The 20,312-nt window shown below is 60.2% G+C and overlaps 1 protein-coding gene across 15 annotated transcripts in view; it reads left to right on the forward strand.

Moving 5' to 3' along the window:
- SNED1 (sushi, nidogen and EGF like domains 1) overlaps positions 1–20,312 on the forward strand; it is a 76,582-nt gene that overhangs the window by 41,778 nt on the left and 14,492 nt on the right. For 11 of the 15 annotated variants that reach the window (XM_025289308.3, XM_044945406.2, XM_025289307.3 and 8 more), the window contains exons 11-27: positions 26–139; positions 613–729; positions 2,606–2,722; positions 2,928–3,044; positions 3,171–3,284; positions 3,477–3,650; positions 9,912–10,025; positions 10,570–10,683; positions 11,001–11,114; positions 11,904–12,017; positions 12,202–12,498; positions 13,906–14,089; positions 16,062–16,174; positions 16,941–17,222; positions 18,189–18,333; positions 18,404–18,486; positions 19,191–19,346. In XM_025289308.3, coding sequence (XP_025145093.1) covers positions 26–139; positions 613–729; positions 2,606–2,722; positions 2,928–3,044; positions 3,171–3,284; positions 3,477–3,650; positions 9,912–10,025; positions 10,570–10,683; positions 11,001–11,114; positions 11,904–12,017; positions 12,202–12,498; positions 13,906–14,089; positions 16,062–16,174; positions 16,941–17,222; positions 18,189–18,333; positions 18,404–18,486; positions 19,191–19,346 — 2,469 coding nt within the window. Of the gene's footprint in view, positions 1–25; positions 140–612; positions 730–2,605; positions 2,723–2,927; positions 3,045–3,170; positions 3,285–3,476; positions 3,651–9,911; positions 10,026–10,569; positions 10,684–11,000; positions 11,115–11,903; positions 12,018–12,201; positions 12,499–13,905; positions 14,090–16,061; positions 16,175–16,940; positions 17,223–18,188; positions 18,334–18,403; positions 18,487–19,190; positions 19,351–20,312 lie in introns of all 15 variants that reach the window. The other 4 variants (XM_044945407.2, XR_003110341.3, XR_003110339.3 and 1 more) reach the window with 1 other exon arrangement.

Genomic DNA, 20,312 nt, shown 5'->3' on the forward strand with positions numbered 1-20,312 from the left:
CCCTGGGCCTCCCACTCGTGTGCAGAGGTCACGGCCACGCCCTGCAACATGAACGCGCAGTGCCCCGACGGCGGCTACTGCATGGAGTACGGCGGGAGCTACCTGTGCGCCTGCCACACCGAGCACAACGCCAGCCACCGTGAGTGGGGCCTGGGAGCTGGCGGGGGGGGGGGGCGCTAGGAGGTCCTGGTGCAGCAGGAGGAGGCGGGCGAGGGGACCTGGGGGTGGGCAGCCTGGCCACGCGCCCTGCTCCACCCACTGCAGCCACGTGGAGCGCCACTCGGCGCCTTCCAGCTCAGCTGCTGGGACGTGAACGCCTGACAAGCGCCCGCGGAGAAGCGTGTCCGCCGGCGTACATGTCAGTACAGACACCACGTGAGCCGGGTGGACAGTCGTCACCGGTGACGGTGGTGACAGGCTACCAGGTGGCCCTGATACCAGGACTCCTGTGGACCCCAGCTCAGTCCCAGCTCACAGAACAGCGAAGGCAAAATCTGGAAAATTAAAAAATGTGATACAAGAGATTCTAGGGGGCCTCCGAGCCAGCACGAGGACTCAAGCCTGGCATCGGTTGTGGCCAGGACGTCAGGATGACCGTCCTCTGCCCCACAGCGCTGCCGTCGCCGTGTGACTCTGACCCCTGCTTCAACGGAGGCTCCTGTGACGTGCACGGAGACTCCTACACGTGCGAGTGCCCGCGGGGCTTCCATGGCCGCCACTGCGAGAAAGGTGGGCTCCGCGGCTTGCGGGGCGGGGCGCCTCCCGCCCGCCACAGCGCTCTCCACACAGTGCACTCCCCTCCTGCTCACTGTTTTCCAGTGGATTTTAGAATCACCGATTTATAAAAAAATTCAGTGTTGTCCACTCGCTAGTTCTGTCCGACTGTCTGTGGCCCCGTCGACGGCAGCACGCCAGGCGTCCGTCCTTCACCGTCTCCCGGAGTTTGTCAGATTCACGTCCACTGAGTCAACTTTATAAACGTAATACAGTTGCAGAATGTCGACATTTACAACACTTAGCCACGTAGGAACGTAAACACTCTTACGCAAATACACTGCGGGCGTCACTGTGCGCACCTTGCCTGCCCAGCAGTCCCTCCAGCAGGAGAAGCAGCACTCAGGACTCTTTTCAGTGACCCAGGCATCCCCTGGTCAGGGCCCAGGGTGCTGGCCGCCTGGCCCCTATGCCCACGTCTGTCCTCCCGGGCTTGGCACCTGGGCCCCGTCCAGCCCTCCTGCTGCCTCATGTGCCCAGAGGGCTGAAACCTGAACCCCTGCCTCTGCCGCTCCCACAGGGCCCTGAGACTGGGCCCCTGGGGCTCCAACCACAGAGCCCACAGCCTCCACACCCCTGCGGGGGAGGGCTTTCCAAAGAGCAGGCTGATTCTGTGCAGAGCCAACGAGGTCCTGCACCCTTGGCCAAGGCGTCCCCAAGAGGGGGCAGAGGGACATGGGGGGTGGGGGTGGTGGCCGGAACCTGGACAAGCGTCCTGTGAGGACCCACAGGGCGTTGGGGGGAGGCCCCTCCTGCCTCACATTCCCCCCAAGAACATCAAGCAGGCTGAGGGTCTACACTGCTGGCTGAGCTGTGAAGGTGCGACATCCACCCCGCGGGCCAGGGAAGACCCCCAGTGCAAGAGGGTGATGGGCCCCAGTGCAAGAGGGTGACGGGCCCTGCGGACCAGGAAAGGCCCCAGTGCAAGAGGGTGACGGCCCCCGCGGGCCAGGAAAGGCCCCCAGTGCAAGAGGGTGACGGCCCCTGTGGGCCAGGAAAGGCCCCCAGTGCAAGAGGGTGACGGCCCCTGTGGGCCAGGAAAGGCCCCCAGTGCAAGAGGGTGACGGGCCCCCACAGGCCAGGGAAGGCCCCCAGTGCAAGAGGGTGACGGGCCCCCACAGGCCAGGGAAGGCCCCCAGTGCAAGAGGGTGACGGGCCCCGCGGGCCACGGAAGGCTCCCAGTGCGAGGGTGATGGGCCTCAGTGCAAGAGGGTGACGGGCCCTGCGGGCCAGGAAAGGCCCCAGTGCAAGAGGGTGACGGGTCCCCACAGGCCAGGGAAGGCCCCCAGTGCAAGAAGGTGACGGGCCCCAGTGCAAGAGGGTGATGGCCCCCATGGGCCAGGGAAGGCCCCCAGTGCAAGAGGGTGACGGCCCCTGCAGGCCAGGGAAGGCCCCCAGTGCAAGAAGGTGACGGGCCCCAGTGCAAGAGGGTGATGGCCCCCATGGGCCAGGGAAGGCCCCCAGTGCAAGAGGGTGACGGGCCCCGCGGGCCAGGGAAGGCCTCTAGTGCAGGCACAGAAACACGCAGATCTGAGTGGGAGTGCCACGGCTCCCCACTCAGCAGGAGGGCAGCAGTGGGCAGCTCTCCAGTGCTTCCCCAGCACAGCCCAGGCAGGGCAGGGTGGCAGCGGGCACAGGGGGGTGGGGGCGGCGGGCGCAGGGGTGGGGCGGCGGGCACAGGGCCCCCGGGCTGAGTGGGGAGCACCTGGTGGGCTCAGCCCTGGGCAGCAGCCTCAGGGGCTCTGCTGACCAGCAGCCCTGGCCGGCGGGCACTCTGGGCCAGGAGGCTGGACCCCGCTAACCAGCCTGTCTGTCTGTCTGTCCCTGGCAGCCCGGCCGCGCCTGTGCAGCTCCGGGCCCTGCAGGAACGGAGGCACGTGTAAGGAGGCGGGCGGCGAGTACCACTGCGACTGCCCCTACCGCTTCACTGGCAGGCACTGCGAGATCGGTGCGGGCCCAGCGGGCGAGCCGGCCTGGGGAGGGCGGGGAGGGGCTGGCCTGGGACCCCTGCCCTGCCCGCTGCGTCTGCTTGTCAGGAGCACCCCACAAGCCCCCTACCGCCCCTGATGAGGGTGTGGAGGGACGAGGGGAGGGACCAGAGGTAGGGGTGCACGCGCCCCCTGGCCCTGCCCGATGGATGCCTCTGCTTCCAGGGAAGCCAGACTCGTGCGCCTCGGGTCCCTGTCACAACGGCGGCACCTGCTTCCACTACATCGGCAAATACAAGTGTGACTGCCCCCCGGGCTTCTCGGGGCGGCACTGTGAGATAGGTAAGGGGGAGCTTCCCATAGTCCCGCGGCCTGGAGGCAGAGCTGGTGCGAGAGGCAGGATGCCCCTGCCGCCCAGAGGCCTCAGGGGGGACAGTGATGGCCGATGGGGTCCCCACGCCATTGCAGCCCCCTCGCCCTGCTTCCGGAGCCCGTGCATGAATGGGGGCACCTGCGAGGACCTGGGCACAGACTTCTCCTGCCACTGCCAAGCAGGGTACACAGGACGCCGGTGCCAGGCGGGTGAGCGGGCCAGGTCGGGGCCCAGCAGGGGACTGGGGAGGGAGGGGAAGAGGAAACCTCTGAGCAGCCTGCTCTGGGGGCCAGTTCTATCACCCTGGGACAGGCTGCACGGGGAGCAAGGGGCCCGGGTCAGAGCAGCGGGAGGCCAGGCAGGGGCCAGCAGCACAGTACAGGGCTGCTGTGTCCTTGCAGAGGTAGACTGCGGCCCCCCCGGCGAGGTGCAGCACGCCACCCTGCGATTCAACGGCACCCGACTGGGCTCGGTGGCCCTGTACTTGTGTAACCGAGGATACAGCCCAAGCACCTCCAGCCATGTCCGGGTGTGCCAGCCACAGGGCGTCTGGAGCGAGCCCCCCCAGTGCCACGGTGACCGGGGCCCTCTGCGGGGTGGGAAGAGCCACACCCCGCTCCCTTGGGCCCTGCCCCGCTCCCCTGGGCCACACCCTGCTCCCCTGGGCCACGCCCAGCTCCCCTGGGCTGAGCAGGAAAGCACGAGCCACAGCTCTGACCCTGGGCTGTGTCTCCTCTGTGCCAAGTGAGGCCAAGACCTGGTGCTGATGGTGGTGACGACCGGTCCCCTCCACTCCGGACCCTTCTTTAAGGGCTTCCGGTCCTCAGAGCACCCCAGAGCATGAGGTCTAACACCCACAAGCCCACTCTGCAGAGGAAGCCGCTGAGGCCAAGAGGCAGCCGAAAGGCAGAGCCCTGCAGAGGCAGATCAGGGCTTAGGTGCCATTCCTGCTCCCAGGCCCACCCAGGCCTGCAGGATCAGACCCTGCATTTGAACAAGGCACCCAGGAGCCGCCACAGGCATTTAAGGGGTGTTGCCCTGCAGGCAAGGCCCCCCTTGAGCCAGGCCCCTGGAGACAGAGCGCTGCAGACAGCACCGCCAGCGGTGTGTTAGGCGAGACGGAACATTCCAAACTGTTCAGACCATCTGTGTAATGGTAACACGGTCTCAGAAGACAAAGAGCTTTCAGCAGAGTAGCTTAGGGACAGGACAGCATCCAGAGAAGGGAGGCGCAGAGCACACCGCCCCCTCCCAGATGCCCTGCAAGGCGTCGGGCCTGGGCGGCCCTCTCAGGTGGAGCGTCAGAACACAGGTGCGGTCACCTGGCCTCGAGCCTGCTCCTTTACGCCTGTCCTTCCAAGCCCCCCAGGGCTAGTGGTCACTGTCTAGGAGGCCACCCCGGGCCCAGTGTTGCTTCTCCTCAACATGCCATCAGAGGAGGAGTGGGCACTGCCAAGGAACGTGAGCTCACAAGCCAGGATACCAGGACGCTCGAGAAATGTGGCACCTCAGAGACACTGATAGAGCCCAGACAACATACACTCCTGGGAGCAGAGACGTAGAAGATGAGGAAGAATATAAAAGCAGGACAAATACGCAGAAGGAAACATGACGCTGGCCGTAAAAATACAATCCACAGGTGATGTTCAAAAGAGGCAGAAATAAGACGCTCGAAAAACTGTAACAGTAGAAGCAGCAGACGCAACTTGTAAATGCGAACCAAGACAAAGCTAATGAGCTGAAAGGCCAGTGCAAGGAGCTGCGCCAGAGAGAAGAAGGGAAATACTCGTAGACTAGAAAGGAGACGTAGGCTCCGAGGGGGAGTAAGTGCTGACATTGAGGTAACAGGAGCCCAAGAGTGACAAAAATTAAAATAGGTTGGAATGTTGCAATAACTATGGAGCTAAACTCCCAGAATAGCTGAAAAATGAGCAGAGATTGAAAGGGCCTGCAGAATGTCAAACAGGAGGAGACATCAGACACATTATAATAAAATATAACAAAATCAGGAGGAAAAGATCCTTAGAAAAAGGGACAAGAAGCCACAAGGGAACAAGAATCAGATCGGCACCAGACTTCTTATAGAGACGTCAGGAGTGAGGTAATAAAACGGCATTTTAAAGATAGTGAAGCGCTCCATTCGGTTAGGGTGTGGACAGCTAGAAAACACCATCACGCTCACTGTGACATCAAGGAGGCTCCAGAGAGCCCATAAAATCGTACCTCTTAGCTCATTAGAGAGCTGAGGACGCAAAGTTTTCTCACAAGGAAGCACCAGGCCCAAACAAGTCCGTGGATCAATCCCACCAAACTGCCAAGCAGCAGCCCACTGCAGTGCTACACAGGCCCTCCTGGGGGGCAGAAAGAGTGTGTGCCACCCACTCCACGAGGCCAGGACAACCTTAAACCAGCACCAGACATGGACAGGGGGACAGCAAAGTTATGGCTCCATTAAACATGAAAACAGATGCAGAAATCTGATGGTCCATAAAGACTATATACACCATAATGGGGCTTCCCAGGTGATGCCAGGGGTAAAGCAGCAGCCTGCCAATGTAGGAGACCCAGGAGACATGGGGTTTGATTCATGGGTCAGGAAGATCCCCTAGAGTAGGAAGTGGCAACCCACCCCAGTATTCTTGCTTGAAATGGCAACCCACCCCTGTATTCTTTCCTGGAAAATTCCATGGACAGAGGAGCCTGGTGGGCAACAGTCCCTGGGGCCGCAGAGTCAGACACGACTGAGCACACACAGCATCCTTAAGTTGGGTTGTTGTAAAAATAGTTGATATTAGAAAAATTTGCTACACTAGCCAACTAAAGGAGAAGAGCCATGTAAGAGTTTCAGTGAATGTGTAATAAGCGTTTGGTGAAATTCATGCCTATTCAAGTAACACATTCCTACCAAGTAAGAACTTTAAAAGCACTCCTTATCCAGATAAAAATAATATGATACACACACACCTTTCTAGTACCACGTGGTATAATACAGGATTTATTGGAGGGAAAACTTATAAAAGAGAAATAGCAGAGCCCACAGAGCCCCCCAGGTGTTCCTTAGCCCACAGGGAGATGTGCTTAGACCAGGCATAAGCTAGGCTGAACACAGAATTACACTGAACCTCACCAGTTACACGCCACATATTTACAGAGGAATGAGGACAGGTTACGTCAAGAGGGCTATGGGACTGCCCTGGCCGTCGTGGTTAAGGCTCCGTGCTTCCACTGCAGAGGGCACAGGTTCAGGCCCTGGTCAAGGGAGTTCTGCCTGCTGCATGGTGAGGCCAAAAACAAAAAGGAGAGGAAGCTGTGGACCAGTGTTCCTGGATCCTCATTATACAGGAGGAGGATCTGGAATTGAAAAGCTGCTCTTCCGCTGAACTGACTCAGACAAGCCTAGCTACCAACAGGAGGAAGGAAATTAGCTTCTGAGGCAGTTTTATGATGGGTCTCATCTAACCTAGAATAGACATTATCTTAAGTGGAGAAACATTCCCCTTAAAATTCAGAACAAAATAAGGGTGCCCATTATCACTAAGTCTAGTCAACATTACATTGTCAGTAATAGCCTATGCAATAAAGTAAGAAGAAGAAAGTAAAGTCATGAAAATGCTAAAGGAGGAAGTAAAAATATTAGTATTTATAGCCAATATGGTTGTCTTTCAACCAAAAGAAAACTATATAAATGATAGGAAATGTAATATGTTTGGTGAATATAGGTTATTATAACAAAATCCATTGCATTTTTATGAATCAACAATAAATAATGATTAAATGACATATTTTTTATAATTAATTATAAAAAAGACATGTGCAGATGAAACCAAAAACTGATTCCTTGAAAGGATCAATAAAAATAATAAGCCTCTAGCTAGACTGATCAAGGGAAAAAATAAAAATTAGCAATATCAAAATGAAAAGAGATATCACTTAAGACTATATGAGCATTTAAAGGGCAAGGAGATATTGGGAACAACTTCAGGCCAATATATCTCACAATGTAGAACAAGTGAAGACAGACGCTAAGCATACAACTGATGCTGGAATAAACAGAGAATATGAAGAATATGAAGAATAAATAGAGAATATGAAGAATATGAAGAATAAACAGATAATATGAAGAATATGAAGAATAAACAGAATATGAAGAATAAATAGAGAATATGAAGAATAAATAGAGAATATGAAGAATAAATAGAGAATATGAAGAATATGAAGAATAAATAGAGAATATGAAGAGCCTCGTGTCTACTACGGAGATTTACCTCGTGGCTAAACCTCCCTGCAAAGGAAATGGCAGGACCAGACGCTTCACTGAGTTCTGTCAAACCTTTCAGAAGGAATAACAGTACCATCCACATGGCTTTCAGAGAATGTAGGAGGAAGGAATCCTCCTCAGCTCATCTTATGAGACCAATATCGCCTTTATACCAAAACCAGAGACACTGCACAAATGAAGTTCCAGGCCAACATTCTTCATGTGCAAAGCACAAAATCCTAACAAGACATTACTAAGATCCAACCCGCTATTACATCAGAAGGCTAATACAGCCTGACCTAGAGGGATTTATGTCAAGAACAGTTTAACATTTGAAAATCAGTAAATCTAATTCACCATAGTAGAAAATAAAGGAGAAAACCACATGATTGTCTTAATAGATGCAGAAAAAGTCATTTGACAAAATTCAACTATTATTTTTAAAATTCTTAACAGACTAAGAGTAGAAGAAAATTTCTTTAACCTGATCAAAGGGCATCCATGAAAAAGATCAACAGCTAACCAAGTGCTTACGGGTGAAAGACTCCCTGCCGTTATCAGCAGACAGGCAAAGGTGTCCGTTCACCAGGGCCTTCCGCCAGTGTCCTGGAGGTCCTAGACCACGCAGAGGCGAGAAAAGGAAGACAGCATGTCTATTGGGCAAGAAGTAAAGATGACACGATCGTGCACACAGAAAATCCTAAGAAATTCTGCAACAGAAGCAACAGAACTAATAAGTGAATTCAAGCAGGTTACAGGATACAGGGTCAATACACAGAAACAATTATATTTTCATATCCTAGCAGGGGAGACTTGGAAATGAAATGAAACAATGCTGTGTACAATAGCATCAAAATGATAATTTTATATATGTGAAATGAATTACAGACATAAGTGTAAAAGTTAAAACTATAAACTTCTATAAGAAAACAGAGAAAATCTTCATGACAGCTGGAATAAAATGGTTAGGTACTCAGAAAATATTACATTGTTTCTCCACTTCTCACCATCCCCAACAATTAGTTCTAGATGTATTAAGGACTTAAATAGGTTTGTTTTTTTTTTAACTGTGTAGTTTTGTGTAGGAAATGTAGGTTAACTATCTTTTTGGCCTTAAGACAGGGAAAGATTCCACAAAACCCACTAAGTATAAAAGGAAAAAATGGACAAATTGACTAGTTAAAAATTAGGAACTTAAATTCCTTGGCCTTAAGAAAGTTGGGCTTCCCTTGTGGCTCATATGGTAAAGAATCTGTCTTCAATACGGGAGACCTGGGTTCGATCCCTGGGTTGGGAAGATCCCCTTGAGAAGGGAAAGGCTACCCAATCCAGTATTCTGGCCTGGAGAATTCCATGGACTGTAGAGTCCACGGTGTCACAAAGAGTCAGACATGACTAAGTGACTTTCACTTATGTATGTATGTTATCTACACATATATGTATATACATATATATGTTATGTATAGTGTATATGTATACACACATATATACGTATATAATCAACCCAATAGGTAAGACACATGAGTAGGAGTTTCACAGTAGAAAACAACATTCCCTTTGTCAGTGATGTGCAAAATGCTAATCAACAGTACAATGAGATACATTCAGTTGGCAAAACTTCTGAAGTCTAAAAAGCCCATAAATTGGTGAGAATATGGATAAACAGGATTTGTTCTAAATTGCTGGAGGACGTGTAAACTGGTACAAGCACTCTGAAGGCAATTTAGTCATTTGTCAAGCTGACCCCCTTCATATAAACTGTGTCCTAGCAATTGTACGGCTTGATAATTGTAAATCGAGGGAAAACTCTACACCAGGATATGTGAAAGACACAGAAGCTTTGTTTGTTTCAACAGCAAGAAATCTAAACCCAACCCCAAAGCCTACCAAACAAGAGAGAGAAAGTATGGTATAATCACCCTGAGGAATATTACACAGCAACGAAGAGAACCACCCACAACATAGAAACATCTTATTAATATAACGTTCAGTAGAAGAGTACATTAACCACAATGTCCTATAAATAAAGTTCATAATAGCAAAACTGCCCAGCATATTGGTACAAATTTAAAAACTAAGGAGGCACAGAGGGGATAACCGTGGAAATTCCAGTCACAACAAGTGGGATGTGCGTGCGGGCAGATGAGCCAGCACGCTTAGCCCTGGTCAGGCGCCAGCCCTGGGGTCATTCCGTCAGTGGCACTTACTTACTTACTCACACGTTAAGCATTAAGAGTAAACTGTTTTAAGCTGAACGTTGTTACTTCGGGAGCAAAACCCCTAGCTTTTAAAAACTCCACCGTGAATATTTCACAATGAAGGGCCAGCCCCCAAGCGTCTTGGTCTCATACACGCCTGTTACCCAACGGCGCGGTGCGGTCCTCGGGAGCAGCCCCAGCCCCTTCCCAGAGGTGCGTGTCTTCCCCTCCAGGGCCCCCCTTGGGTGCTGGCCTCTCCCGGCACCTGGGATGTGGTAGACTTCTGTCCAGAGCCTCTTGTCACAGCTCACGTGCGTCCCTCTTAGTCCGGCTTCAAGTCGTCCCTGCTAACAGCAGCAACCCGGGCTTTCCTCGCTCAGAAATCGACGAGTGCCGATCCCAGCCGTGCCTGCACGGGGGTTCCTGCCAGGACCGCGTCGCCGGGTACCTGTGCGTCTGCAGCCCAGGGCATGAAGGCACCCACTGTGAGCGGGGTAAGACGGTCCCAGCCTTCCGTGGGCCAGCCGCTCCCGCTGAGCTCCAGCGCCCCAGCACGGTCCCCTTGCCCAGCCACTCCTCTCCCTGTGCTGGGGTCTGGCTGGGTGCTGCCTGCTCTCTTGGGCCCCTGCTGGCTCTGATGTCCACAGGGACGGCAGTTTATAGATATGCTTGCCTCTAGTCCCCCGGAAGCACTGAGAGTGCAGCTGACAACAGCTAACCATGACCCTCCTCCCTGCCTCCCGCAGACCCTGCTGGTGGAGGGCGGGGGAAGGTGGGGGTGAGGACCCAGGGGCATAGAAGGTGGGGTGCAGGGGGCAGATCCCAGCCCTGCGTCTGAGCCAGAGTAGGGGGGAGGCTCCATGAAGCCTGCTCCCTCACTCCTGTGCAGGCCAAGCGGCCGGAGAACCTGGGCAGTGAAGGCAGCAGGGGCCCGACAGGCTCTGTGGGCAGAGTGAGGGCAGGGGAGGCTGAAGTCTGGGGCACAGGAGGCCCCGGGGCGGCGGCCATGCAGCCTCATGTCCGTGTCCCTCTTCTCAGAGACAGACAAGTGCCAGGCACAGCCCTGCAGAAACGGAGGCACCTGCAGGGACCTCCCGGGGGCCTTTGTCTGCCAGTGCCCCCCTGGTTTCATTGGAGTCCACTGCGAGACAGGTAGGGGCTGCTCTCGGGGTCCCCACGTGCCAAGCCCTCACCCACACTCATGATACCCTGGACACCTGGGAAAACCTGTTTCCAACAAGCACAGACGCTGGGCTGCTCAGAGCAGGGGGTGGGGACGGTGCCCGGGGACAGGCTTGTGTGGGGGGCGGAGGGACCCCAGCAGGGAGGACGAGGGGAGGGCCAGGCCCCTGCCCGCCTCCGCCTCCAGCAACCTCGCCCCGCCGTCCCTTCCCTTCCTCCCGCTGTCCTCTCCTCCCTCCCCCAGACACCCCCTTGCTGCCCTGGCCGACTCTCTGGGTGTTCTCCAGAGGTGGATGCCTGCAACTCCAGCCCCTGCCAGCACGGAGGCCGCTGCGAGAACGGCGGCGGGGCCTACCTGTGTGTCTGCCCAGAGGGCTTCTTCGGCTATCACTGCGAGACAGGTGGGGCTCGCCACTCCCCGCCCCCTGCACCCCCATCCACCCGCTCCATGTCCAGCTACAGGCCGTGCCGCCCCCGGAAGGGCCAAGCTCACGGCCGCCCCAGGGGCCTGGCGCTCCCCGCTCCTCATGGCGAGAGCCCCTCACTCGTGAGCCTGTTTGGGCCCCTCGGGGACCGGGCAGGGGACAAGGCCTCCCCTGGCCATGGCCTGCAGCAGCCCCCACCCCGCCGCCTGCCACCCCGGCACCGTGTCTCCCTGCTGCACATCTCCCCAGGGCGGGTGGCCTGATCTGTGCTGTTTGAGTGTGCCCAAGTGTCCCCTAAGCTGGGCCTGACCGGCACCACTCAGATGTGCAGGGTGGACAGGTCCTGGGCTCAAGCCCCACCGCAGGGCACAGGAGCTGGCCCAGCGATGTGTGTGGTGTGGACAGTTTGTGGCCAGAGTACCTCACCGGGGCGGGGGGCCCTGTGGGCCCTGGCTTGGAAGCCCAGGGCTGCGCCCCAGCCCTAGCAGACATAGGCTGTGGAAGGGCCGGTGTTCTCAGCTGCCGCCCAGGAGTGGTCACCTTGGCTTGGCTGGGGGTGGGCCGGCCCGGCCTCTCTGTGGGGCCCCTGACAAGCCCTGCCCCTCCCCCAGAGAGTGTCCCCCATATCTGCTCCCCTAAGAGCGACCTGGGACTGCCCACCTGCATCCCACAAACACACCAACATGGGACCAGCCCAGGGCCAGCATCGAGGGCCCGGGGAAGGCGCCCGGCCAGACGTGCACTCACTGCTGCCTCCCCCCACAGTGAGTGACCCCTGCTTCTCCAGCCCCTGTGGAGGCCGCGGCTACTGCCTGGCCAGCAACGGGTCCCACAGCTGCACCTGTAAAGTGGGCTACACCGGCAAGGACTGTGCCAAAGGTGAGGCGGCGAGGGCGCCGGCGTGGGGCTCCCGTCCCGCCGGAGGGCTGCAGCCACCCTGCGGGGCAGCACAGAGAGCCGAGCGGTGCCCAGGCCCAAGGGCCAGACGCCCGCCTGGGGGCCAGGACTTGCCCGGCCGACAGCTGACACCCCCCTTCCCTTGTTCTTGACCGAAACCCTGAAGAGCTCTTCCCACCAACGGCCCTCAAGGTGGAGCAAGTGGAAGAGAGTGGGGTCTCCATCTCCTGGCGCCCCCCCGAAGGCCCAGCCGCCAGGCAGCTGCTGGACGGCTATGCTGTCACCTACGTGTCCTCGGACGGCTCCTACCGCCGCACAGACTTCGTGGACCGGGGCCGCTCCGCGCACCAGGTCCGGGCCCTGGCGCCCGGCAGGGCCTACAACGTCTCCGTCTTCTCGGTCAAGCGCAACGCCAACAACAAGAACGACATCAGCAGGCCCGTGGTGCTGCTTGCCCGCACGCGTGAGTGGCTCGGGCTGCCCGCCCCGAGGGCCCTGCCCTAGCGTGCCCCCAGCAGGGTGCCCGAGCCAGTCGAGAGGGCCCCTCCTCTGGAGGAGAGGGACAGTGACGGGGGAGGGAGGGGGCTGGGGACTGCAGGGGGGCCCCTGAGAAGGGGCTGGGACTGCTGTAGGGTGAGGACAGAGTCTCCCTGCGGGCTGGAGTAGAGCCAGCCGTGGGGCAGCAGGGAGGCCGTTTGGGCATGCTGCCCTGAAGGGAGTTGTGCGGAGCAGCTGGGCTCGGCTGGTTCGTCTGCTCCTGGGGCTGTGTGGGAGAGGGAACCCCGGACTACTTCCATGATGTGGGTTGGTGGGGGCTGGCCCTGGGAGGCAAGAGATGGGGAGGGGAGGCTGGAGGATGCAATGAGAGCTGGGCAGTGGCATGACCGCTGGGCATGTTGGGAGCCCCTTGAGGGTGGCTAGCAGGGCGGGGCAGGTGGGCACAAGTGGGAACAGGCTGGTGTGTACACAGGTGGGCACATATGGACAAGTGAGCATGGGTGGGCAGGTGAGCACAGGTGGGCATGGCCAGTCACGGGAGCAGGGCAAGCAAGGCAGGTATGGCCTGCCGGCCAGGTGAGCAGGAAGACGAGGGTCCTGGAGGACAGAGGGGAGCCCCTTCTCGGGTCCCTCGGAAGGAATGCGGCAGGCATCCCCCGCGGATGCCGACGGCCAGGACGCTGACGGCCAAGTGTGAGGAGGGACGAGGCCTTGGGGCGGGGTGTCCTGGGGAGGGACAGCACACGGGGCCAGGAGGGTGGCTGCAGCATGTGACAGAAGAGCCTCGGGGGCTGGGGGCGGGCAGGGCCATCCTGAGCTCGGCTTTAGCAAGAAGCACTTTGAGGCTGCTCGAGGTGGGCTCTGGAAGGAAGACAGCCTCCCCCGTGCCATCGGGGTAGGGGTGAGGCACCACTTGCTGCAGACCAGGGCTCGGCATTCTGGGAGCGGGGCACCCCCTCACCCCCTCGGCCTGGGGTTCGTGCCATCCCCTGGCGTCAGTGCGGCCTCTCCTGGCTTCTCCCTGGCAGGCCCCAGGAGCCCCAGGTGGTGCAGAGTCACTGCCAGAGCCAGCAGCCAGCCAGGGAGCCAGGAAGGTCCCACCCTGCCCCCTGGCAGGCCAAGACCACGCCGGGCAGTGCCTACAGCAGCCCCTCTGCAACGCCCCCGCCCTGAGCCAGTGGTCCAGGGCATGTCCACCCGCCCCCGGTCCCCGCTGGACTGAGGGGCGGCTTCAGCAAGCCCAGGCTGCACGGGCATCTCGAGGCCAGTCTGTACAGGTCCCCAGGGCCCTTCCTGAGCCCCGTCTCCAGCCCTGGCCCCACCCTCCAGGGGTGAGGAGGGGCCACACAGGCTGCTCGCCCGCTGTCCCCAGGACCCCGCCCCATCGAGGGCCTTGAGGTTGCCAACGTGACAGCCAGCGCCATTTCAGTGCGGTGGGCTCTGCACAGGATCCGCCACGCCACCGTCAGCAGCGTCCGCCTGTCCATCCGCCGCCCTGAGGCCCAGGAGGAGCAGTCCACTGAGGTGGACAGGAGTGTGGACAGGTTCACGTTCAGGTAAGAGCAAGGGCGCCCTCTCCCCCCACCCCACCGGGCTCCTGCCACCCTCTCCCCACCAGCCCTAGAGGAGCAGGGCCGTGTGATCAGCCCCGGGCCTCACCGCTGCCTTGCCTCCCACGGGCGCCACGTGCCCGAGAGAGCAGGGACACTCTCACTCTGTGGATGGCACCCCCTGCAGACAGAACAGAGAGGCCACCGGAGGCCAGCCAAGCCCCTCCAGCCCGAGTCACCAGACTCCTTGGAAAGGGAGAAGGCAGGCAGCCCTGGGCTGCCTGACATTTTTACTTTGTTCAAGTATGTTCAAACCTTAAACTGGTGAAGGACAGGGCAGCCTGGCGTGCTGCATGGGGTCCATGGGATCGCAGTCGGACAAAACTTGAGCAGTTGAACTGAGCTGAACTGGAATTTCTTATGGATATTATGTATTATATACCAACAAAACTACAAAATAAAATTCAAATGAACATCAGTCATTCAAAATGACTGATGACTGAAATAAGCATTTCAGCAGCATCACAGGGAAGCCTCAGACCCCCGGCCTAGGCCCGCAGCTCAGAGACGCTCCCAGACGGCGGCCCACGAGGGACCCGTGAGCCACCTTCTGAGCCAGGCAGGGAGGGTGGGCAGTGCTGGAGGGCGGGGTGAGGAGGGAAGGCGGCAGCTGTGACGTCCCCACCAAGTTCCTGAGCCTCTGACCGCAGCTGTGGAGGTGGGCTCAGGGACAGCTCTGCAGCGTCCAGCCTAGAGCAGCCATGGGCTGTGGCTGGGAGAGGGGCTCTGGAAAGCGGGACAGGCAGGCCACCACGCCGCCCACACCAGCACATTTCCCGTGTAGTCTCCTCTCCACCATGTCTTCTGTGCTCTTCTGTCCAGCCAGATGGCCATCTGTGCTGGAGACCACGCCCCATCCCTTGTCTGTGAAGTGTGGCTGTGGCTCCTTCTGCCCACTCCCCAGGAACAGGGGGACGGAGAAACAAATGGGGTCCCAGGTGGGCACTCCTGTGTTGGGGTCCCCAAGGCCATCCCCACATTTCCGAGGGGGTTCCCCAAGACTCAGCAGAGATTCAGGACAGAGAAAGGATACAAAGCGACATCAATGAAAGGAAGAGGCTGGCGGGGACAAGTCACAGACCATGTGTGAGCTTCCACAGCCCCTCCCCACATAAGACAAGCTCCCCCCCCAACATCCCCAACACACCCCATCCCCGCCACCAGCCAGCAGGTACTTTCCTGGGGAGCCACGTAGACATGTATCATCCAGGGCTTTTACCGCACAGAGTCACAGGCACCTGAGCCTGGAGAAGGTTCCAGAACCCGAGGAAGGGATGCTCAGCTGGCAGGAGCCTCACTGTGCAGACATTTAGGGGCAGGGAAACCCTCTCCTCCCCGAGGGCACTGGGGACCCTCCGAAGTTCCGTCCCAGGGCCAGCCTCATGGGCAACCCTCCCGCGGGGGCGGGCGGGCCGGCCTGTTAGCCCTTTTCCTTCAGTCGCCCTATGCTGGCCTCTGCTGTCTGAGCACCAGCTTCCGGCCACACCGCAGCCACCCGGACCTGTGTCCTGTCCATCGCTAGACAGACCAGGGAGGAGCCCCCTACCCCAGGGGCACCCAGCTCTCAGGCCCCAGTCTGGCCTCTGTGGGGGCTGCCTGGCCACCAGCCCTGGGACGACTCCCACCCAGGTCACACTGGCCAGGGGACGACCCCCACCAGCCCCGGGACGCCCCCCGCTGGTGTCACACCGGCCAGGGGACGACCCCCACCAGCCCCAGGACGACCCCCGCCTGGGTCACACCAGCCAGGCGACGACCCCCACCAGCCCCAGGACACCCCCCACCCGTGTCACACCAGCCCCGGGACGCGCCTATGTCACACCGGCCCCAGGACGCCCCCCGCCCGGGTCACACCGGTGGAGTGGTGGTCTGAGAGCAGAGCCATCCTGTTCCTCTCCCTGGCCTCCATTCCCCACAGGGCCTTGCTGCCAGGAAGGAGATACGCCATCTGGGTGACGGCCCTCAGCGGGCTCGGGGGGCAGGAGCACCCCACGGAGAGCCTGGCCTCGGCCCCGGTGCATGTGTGGACCCGTGAGTAGAGGGGTGAGGGCTCAGCTCCCTTCCGGAAGCGCCCCTAGCCCTGCCCTCGCTCTCTGAGTGGCCGCAGCCCCGGAAAGCTGCCCTGGGCTCATGCACATATGCCCAGAGGTGCCTGGGAAGGTGACTGCAGGGGGCTGGGCAGGGCCCCTGCCGCGATGACCTCCCTAGGCCACCCTCACTGTGGGTGCTCCCGGCCCCTGCCAGAGCAGGGTCACTGAACAAGGGCAGGAGGAGAAGACAGTGAGGATGGGCAGGCTGTCCACCCGGGCGAGGACACCCGGCCCTCACCGCCCCCCCGCCCCCCACCACCCAGCACACGGGCTGTCCAGGCACAGGAGGGGCAGTGAGCAGGGGTGGGGAGGGCAGAGCCTCGCCTGGTGGGACAGGCAGACAGCAAGGCTCAAGTCCTCACTCTGACCCTGGGTGTGGGGTCCCTGGCCCACCCTCTGCCCATCTAGCCCACATTCCAGGAGAAGATATGCGTGGCCAAGCCCAGGGGGATGGAAAATGCCATGCGGGAGGGCAACCTGATGGACTGAGCTTGGAGGGGGGAGCCTCACGGGGTGCCTGCTGTTGCCGGCCCTGAGCAGCTGCCAACGCCCCTCCACCCATCCTCACGGACACAGTGAGGTCTGTGACAACGCGGTCTGGCTTCCAGCGAGGCTTCAGCGCTCTGCGTCAGATCTTTAGAGTGTGTCCTGGGCAGAAGACCCCACCAGCCCCCTTCACTCCCCTCCCCTGCTCCATGCTCATCCAGGGCCTCTGCCGCCAGCCAACCTGACCGCCACCCGAGTCACGGCCACCTCTGCCCATGTGGTCTGGGATGCCCCCACTCCGGGCGCCTCTCTGGAGGCCTACGTCATCAACGTGACCACCAGCCAGAGCACCAAGAGCCGCTACGTCCCCAATGGGAGGCTGGTGTCCTACACGGTGCGGGACCTGGCGCCCGGGCGGCGGTACCAGCTCTCGGTGACGGCTGTGCAGAGCACCGGGGGTGGCCAGCTGCACAGCGAGCCCGCCCACCTGTACATCATCACCTGTGAGTGCGCCCGCCTAGGAGCCTCCCCCGGCCCGGCAGCCCGGGAACAGGGCTGGCATGCGAGCGCGGGGGGCGGTCCTGCGGCATAAGCGTCTTGTGCCTCCCCTCATGCTGCCCGCCCCAGTGGGCCCCGGACGGTGAGCAGTAAATACAGGCCTCGCCTGAAAACAGTTGCCCAGATGAGGCAGTGGCAAGACCCACGAGGCTAGCAGCGTGGAGGCGGGCCTGGGTAGAGGCCTGGCGGCCAGGCCTGACCCACGAAGAACTGCTGGACAGCTCCCCAGGGAAGAGGGCAAGACAGCCGGGGCGGGGGCTGGGACAGGGAGGAAGGGAGTGCACGTGGACGGATGGAGGCAGGAGCAGCCAGGGAGAGAGGCCCAGGGCCACATTGAGGATGCGGGTCTGCTCTCGGGCCCGCCCGCCCCACGGGGGCCTGCACAACCCCCTTACCTGTTCCAGCTCACAAAACAGTGTGTCTGGTGAGGTGCTGCAGGGAGGTGGGCAGCAGGCTGGGCTCCCTCGTCTCCCGACCCACCAGCCTGCCCTCGGGGCACGAAGCACACTTGCCCTGAGACACTGAGACCAGCTCAGCCCCAGACCCACCTGCCAGGCGGACAGGGGAGGTGGGGCCCTCTGTGAGCTGGTGAGGAAGGGCGTGCAGGTGAGAAGGGCACCAGCCCGGGGTAGGGGCAGGCGGCACCCACCCACAGAGGACCTGCCCCCCCTCTCTCGGGGTGTGCGGGCTGTGGGCCTCAGCCCAGCTGAGTCTGGCAGGTCCCCAGGACCTTGCCTCACCCGCAGGTGGAGAGCCTAGGCCAGGGCGAGGGCTGGAACCAGCGCCTGGACAAAACCCAGGCAGCAACCACAGCTCCTCTGTAGGCAGAGGCGGGGCACCCCCGTCTTCAGCCAGGCACAGGGGAGCCCCAGACCAGCCCACATGGCCACCCCCTCCTCTGCCACCCGCAGCCCCGAGGGACAGCACCAACGGACGATGGCATCGTGATGGCCTCCCCCAGAGGGCGCTGAGAACCCGCCCTGCCCCCGCACGCCTGCCCGAGCTGCGCCTGCTCAGCGACCCCAGTGTCCCTGCGACGCCGACCCAGGCCCCCAGGTGCCTGCCTCAGCTGCTGCCCCCGAGACCCCAGCCCAGAGCCCCTGCTGACCCGTGCTGACTCTCGCAGGTTCTCAGAGCTTGTGGACGGCAGAGGACGAGTGAGGGCCAGGTTCAGCGGCTCACCCAGCAAGCGGGTCACTGTGAGATCACGTGAGTGGCCAGGCTGACCCGGGTGGCCTCCTGTCCCCAGCTGGACAAGGGACGAGGCCCCTAAATCCTGGGCTTTGAGACCACCCCCAGTGCCCAAAGTGTCCCCAGCAGGGACCCAAAGGGGCAGAAGCCCAGGACTGCAGGGCCTGCGTGAAGGGACAGGCTGCCCGCAGGCACCAGAGGTGGCAAGAAACCTGTTAGGAGCGCGTCCATGTGAGGGCACCCCCACCAAGTGGCGCTGCGGGAGCACAGGGCCCTTCGACTGGCGCAGCAGCCTCACAGGCTCTAGAAGGTCTGAGCGCACGGCCTGGCTCCGGGCAGAGAAGACGGGGAGGAGGCGCTGTGGCCCCTAGGGAGGGGGAGGTGCAGGGAGAGGGGAGCAGGACGCGACTTGAGGGGGAGACGGTGCCTCAGCCAGCGGCTCAGCGTGAGGCAGCACGCTCAGCTCTCTCGGGCCACGAGTAACCTTCACCCAGCATGCGTGCTGAGGACAGGCAGGACGGGCTGGGCTCTGCCTGGAGAAAAGCTGATGCTACCCAAGGTGGTGGCAAGACCCACTCGGACCCTGCCACACCAGGCCCTGCGGACGTCCCCATGCCCTGAGAGAGAGAAGCCCCTTTCCGGAAGGAAGGTGGACCCAGGACGGGCCTGGCCACCAGGCAGCGGCTTCATGGTCAGCACTGTGGCGTCCTGATTTCTCCTAGAGCCCACAGCTCTGGTGCAGCTGGAGAACACGGACGCGGTCCCCACACCGACCAGCCTGGCCCTCCAGCTCCCCGAACGTGGCAGTGACAAGGACATGGAGAGCAAGTCAGCAGGAGCAGACTACAGGGCTGACCACCCTCAGGGGCCTGAGGACGGTAGGTGAGGAGGGGGCTGCCCACAGCGAGGAAATGGCTGAGCACCCCACCTGCCAGGGGGCCCAACACGACATGCAGGGGGACGGGGCCGGGCCTGGGCACTGCAGCCGCCCGGATGCTGGGTGCTCCCTGCAGAGACACCCCCCTCCCCTAGAGGTGTGTGTGGGGCAGACGGCAGGAGGCAAGAGGGCAGCCGTGGGGCAGGCTCTAGCTGGAGCATCACCAGTAGGTGGCCGCTACCTGCACTTGGCGAGCATGCCATCCCCCCGGCACGCATGCTCACAGGGCACCTCCCCGCTGGGCAGCGCCAAGAGGCTGCGTTCCTTCCACACACCCAGACCCCCACTCTGCCTCTCCTCCGGCTCTAACCATCGGGGCCGTGTCCCTCTGGGGACAGCTTAGGGGCATGGCCCTTTCTCCTGGCCACACCACAGGCCCAGACTGGGCTCGCCCATCAGCCAGCACTCTGAGAAGGCAGAGTGCCAAGTGCCCAGGGTGCAGCCTCACCTGTGGGCCCCAGGGTACCATGGACACCTGGGCATACCCAGGCACCTGTGCCAGAGGGCGCTTGCCAGTGGAGGCTCCCAGCCCCACAGCCCAGCACTCACCGGATGAGGCCTGGGTGAGGCGGTGAGAGGCGGTCTGTGGCTCAGATGCAGAGGGAAGACACTCGTGTGGCTGGTGTTTTGTAAGTGAAAAACATTTTGCCCAAGGGTTTCCGTTGTGTCAGCCCTTTTAAATATTAGACACCAGAGGGGCATGGAATGGCCCCCCTGGGTCCCCTGGAGGAGAGACCAGGGGTGCTCCAGGCTGCCCGCACGCCACTGGGACCTGCGGCGCCTGCTAACGTGGAGGACGGAGCTGTAAGGGCGTGAGGCGGTGGCAGGTGGCAGCACAGGAGCTCTGCAGTGGCCTCCAGGGCGCAGAACCAGTCCTGGTCTCAGGCTCCCTGGTGGCTCAGACAGT

The sequence above is a fragment of the Bubalus bubalis genome, chromosome 6 (genome assembly GCF_019923935.1).
Source record: "Bubalus bubalis isolate 160015118507 breed Murrah chromosome 6, NDDB_SH_1, whole genome shotgun sequence".
Lineage (NCBI taxonomy): Eukaryota > Metazoa > Chordata > Mammalia > Artiodactyla > Bovidae > Bubalus > Bubalus bubalis.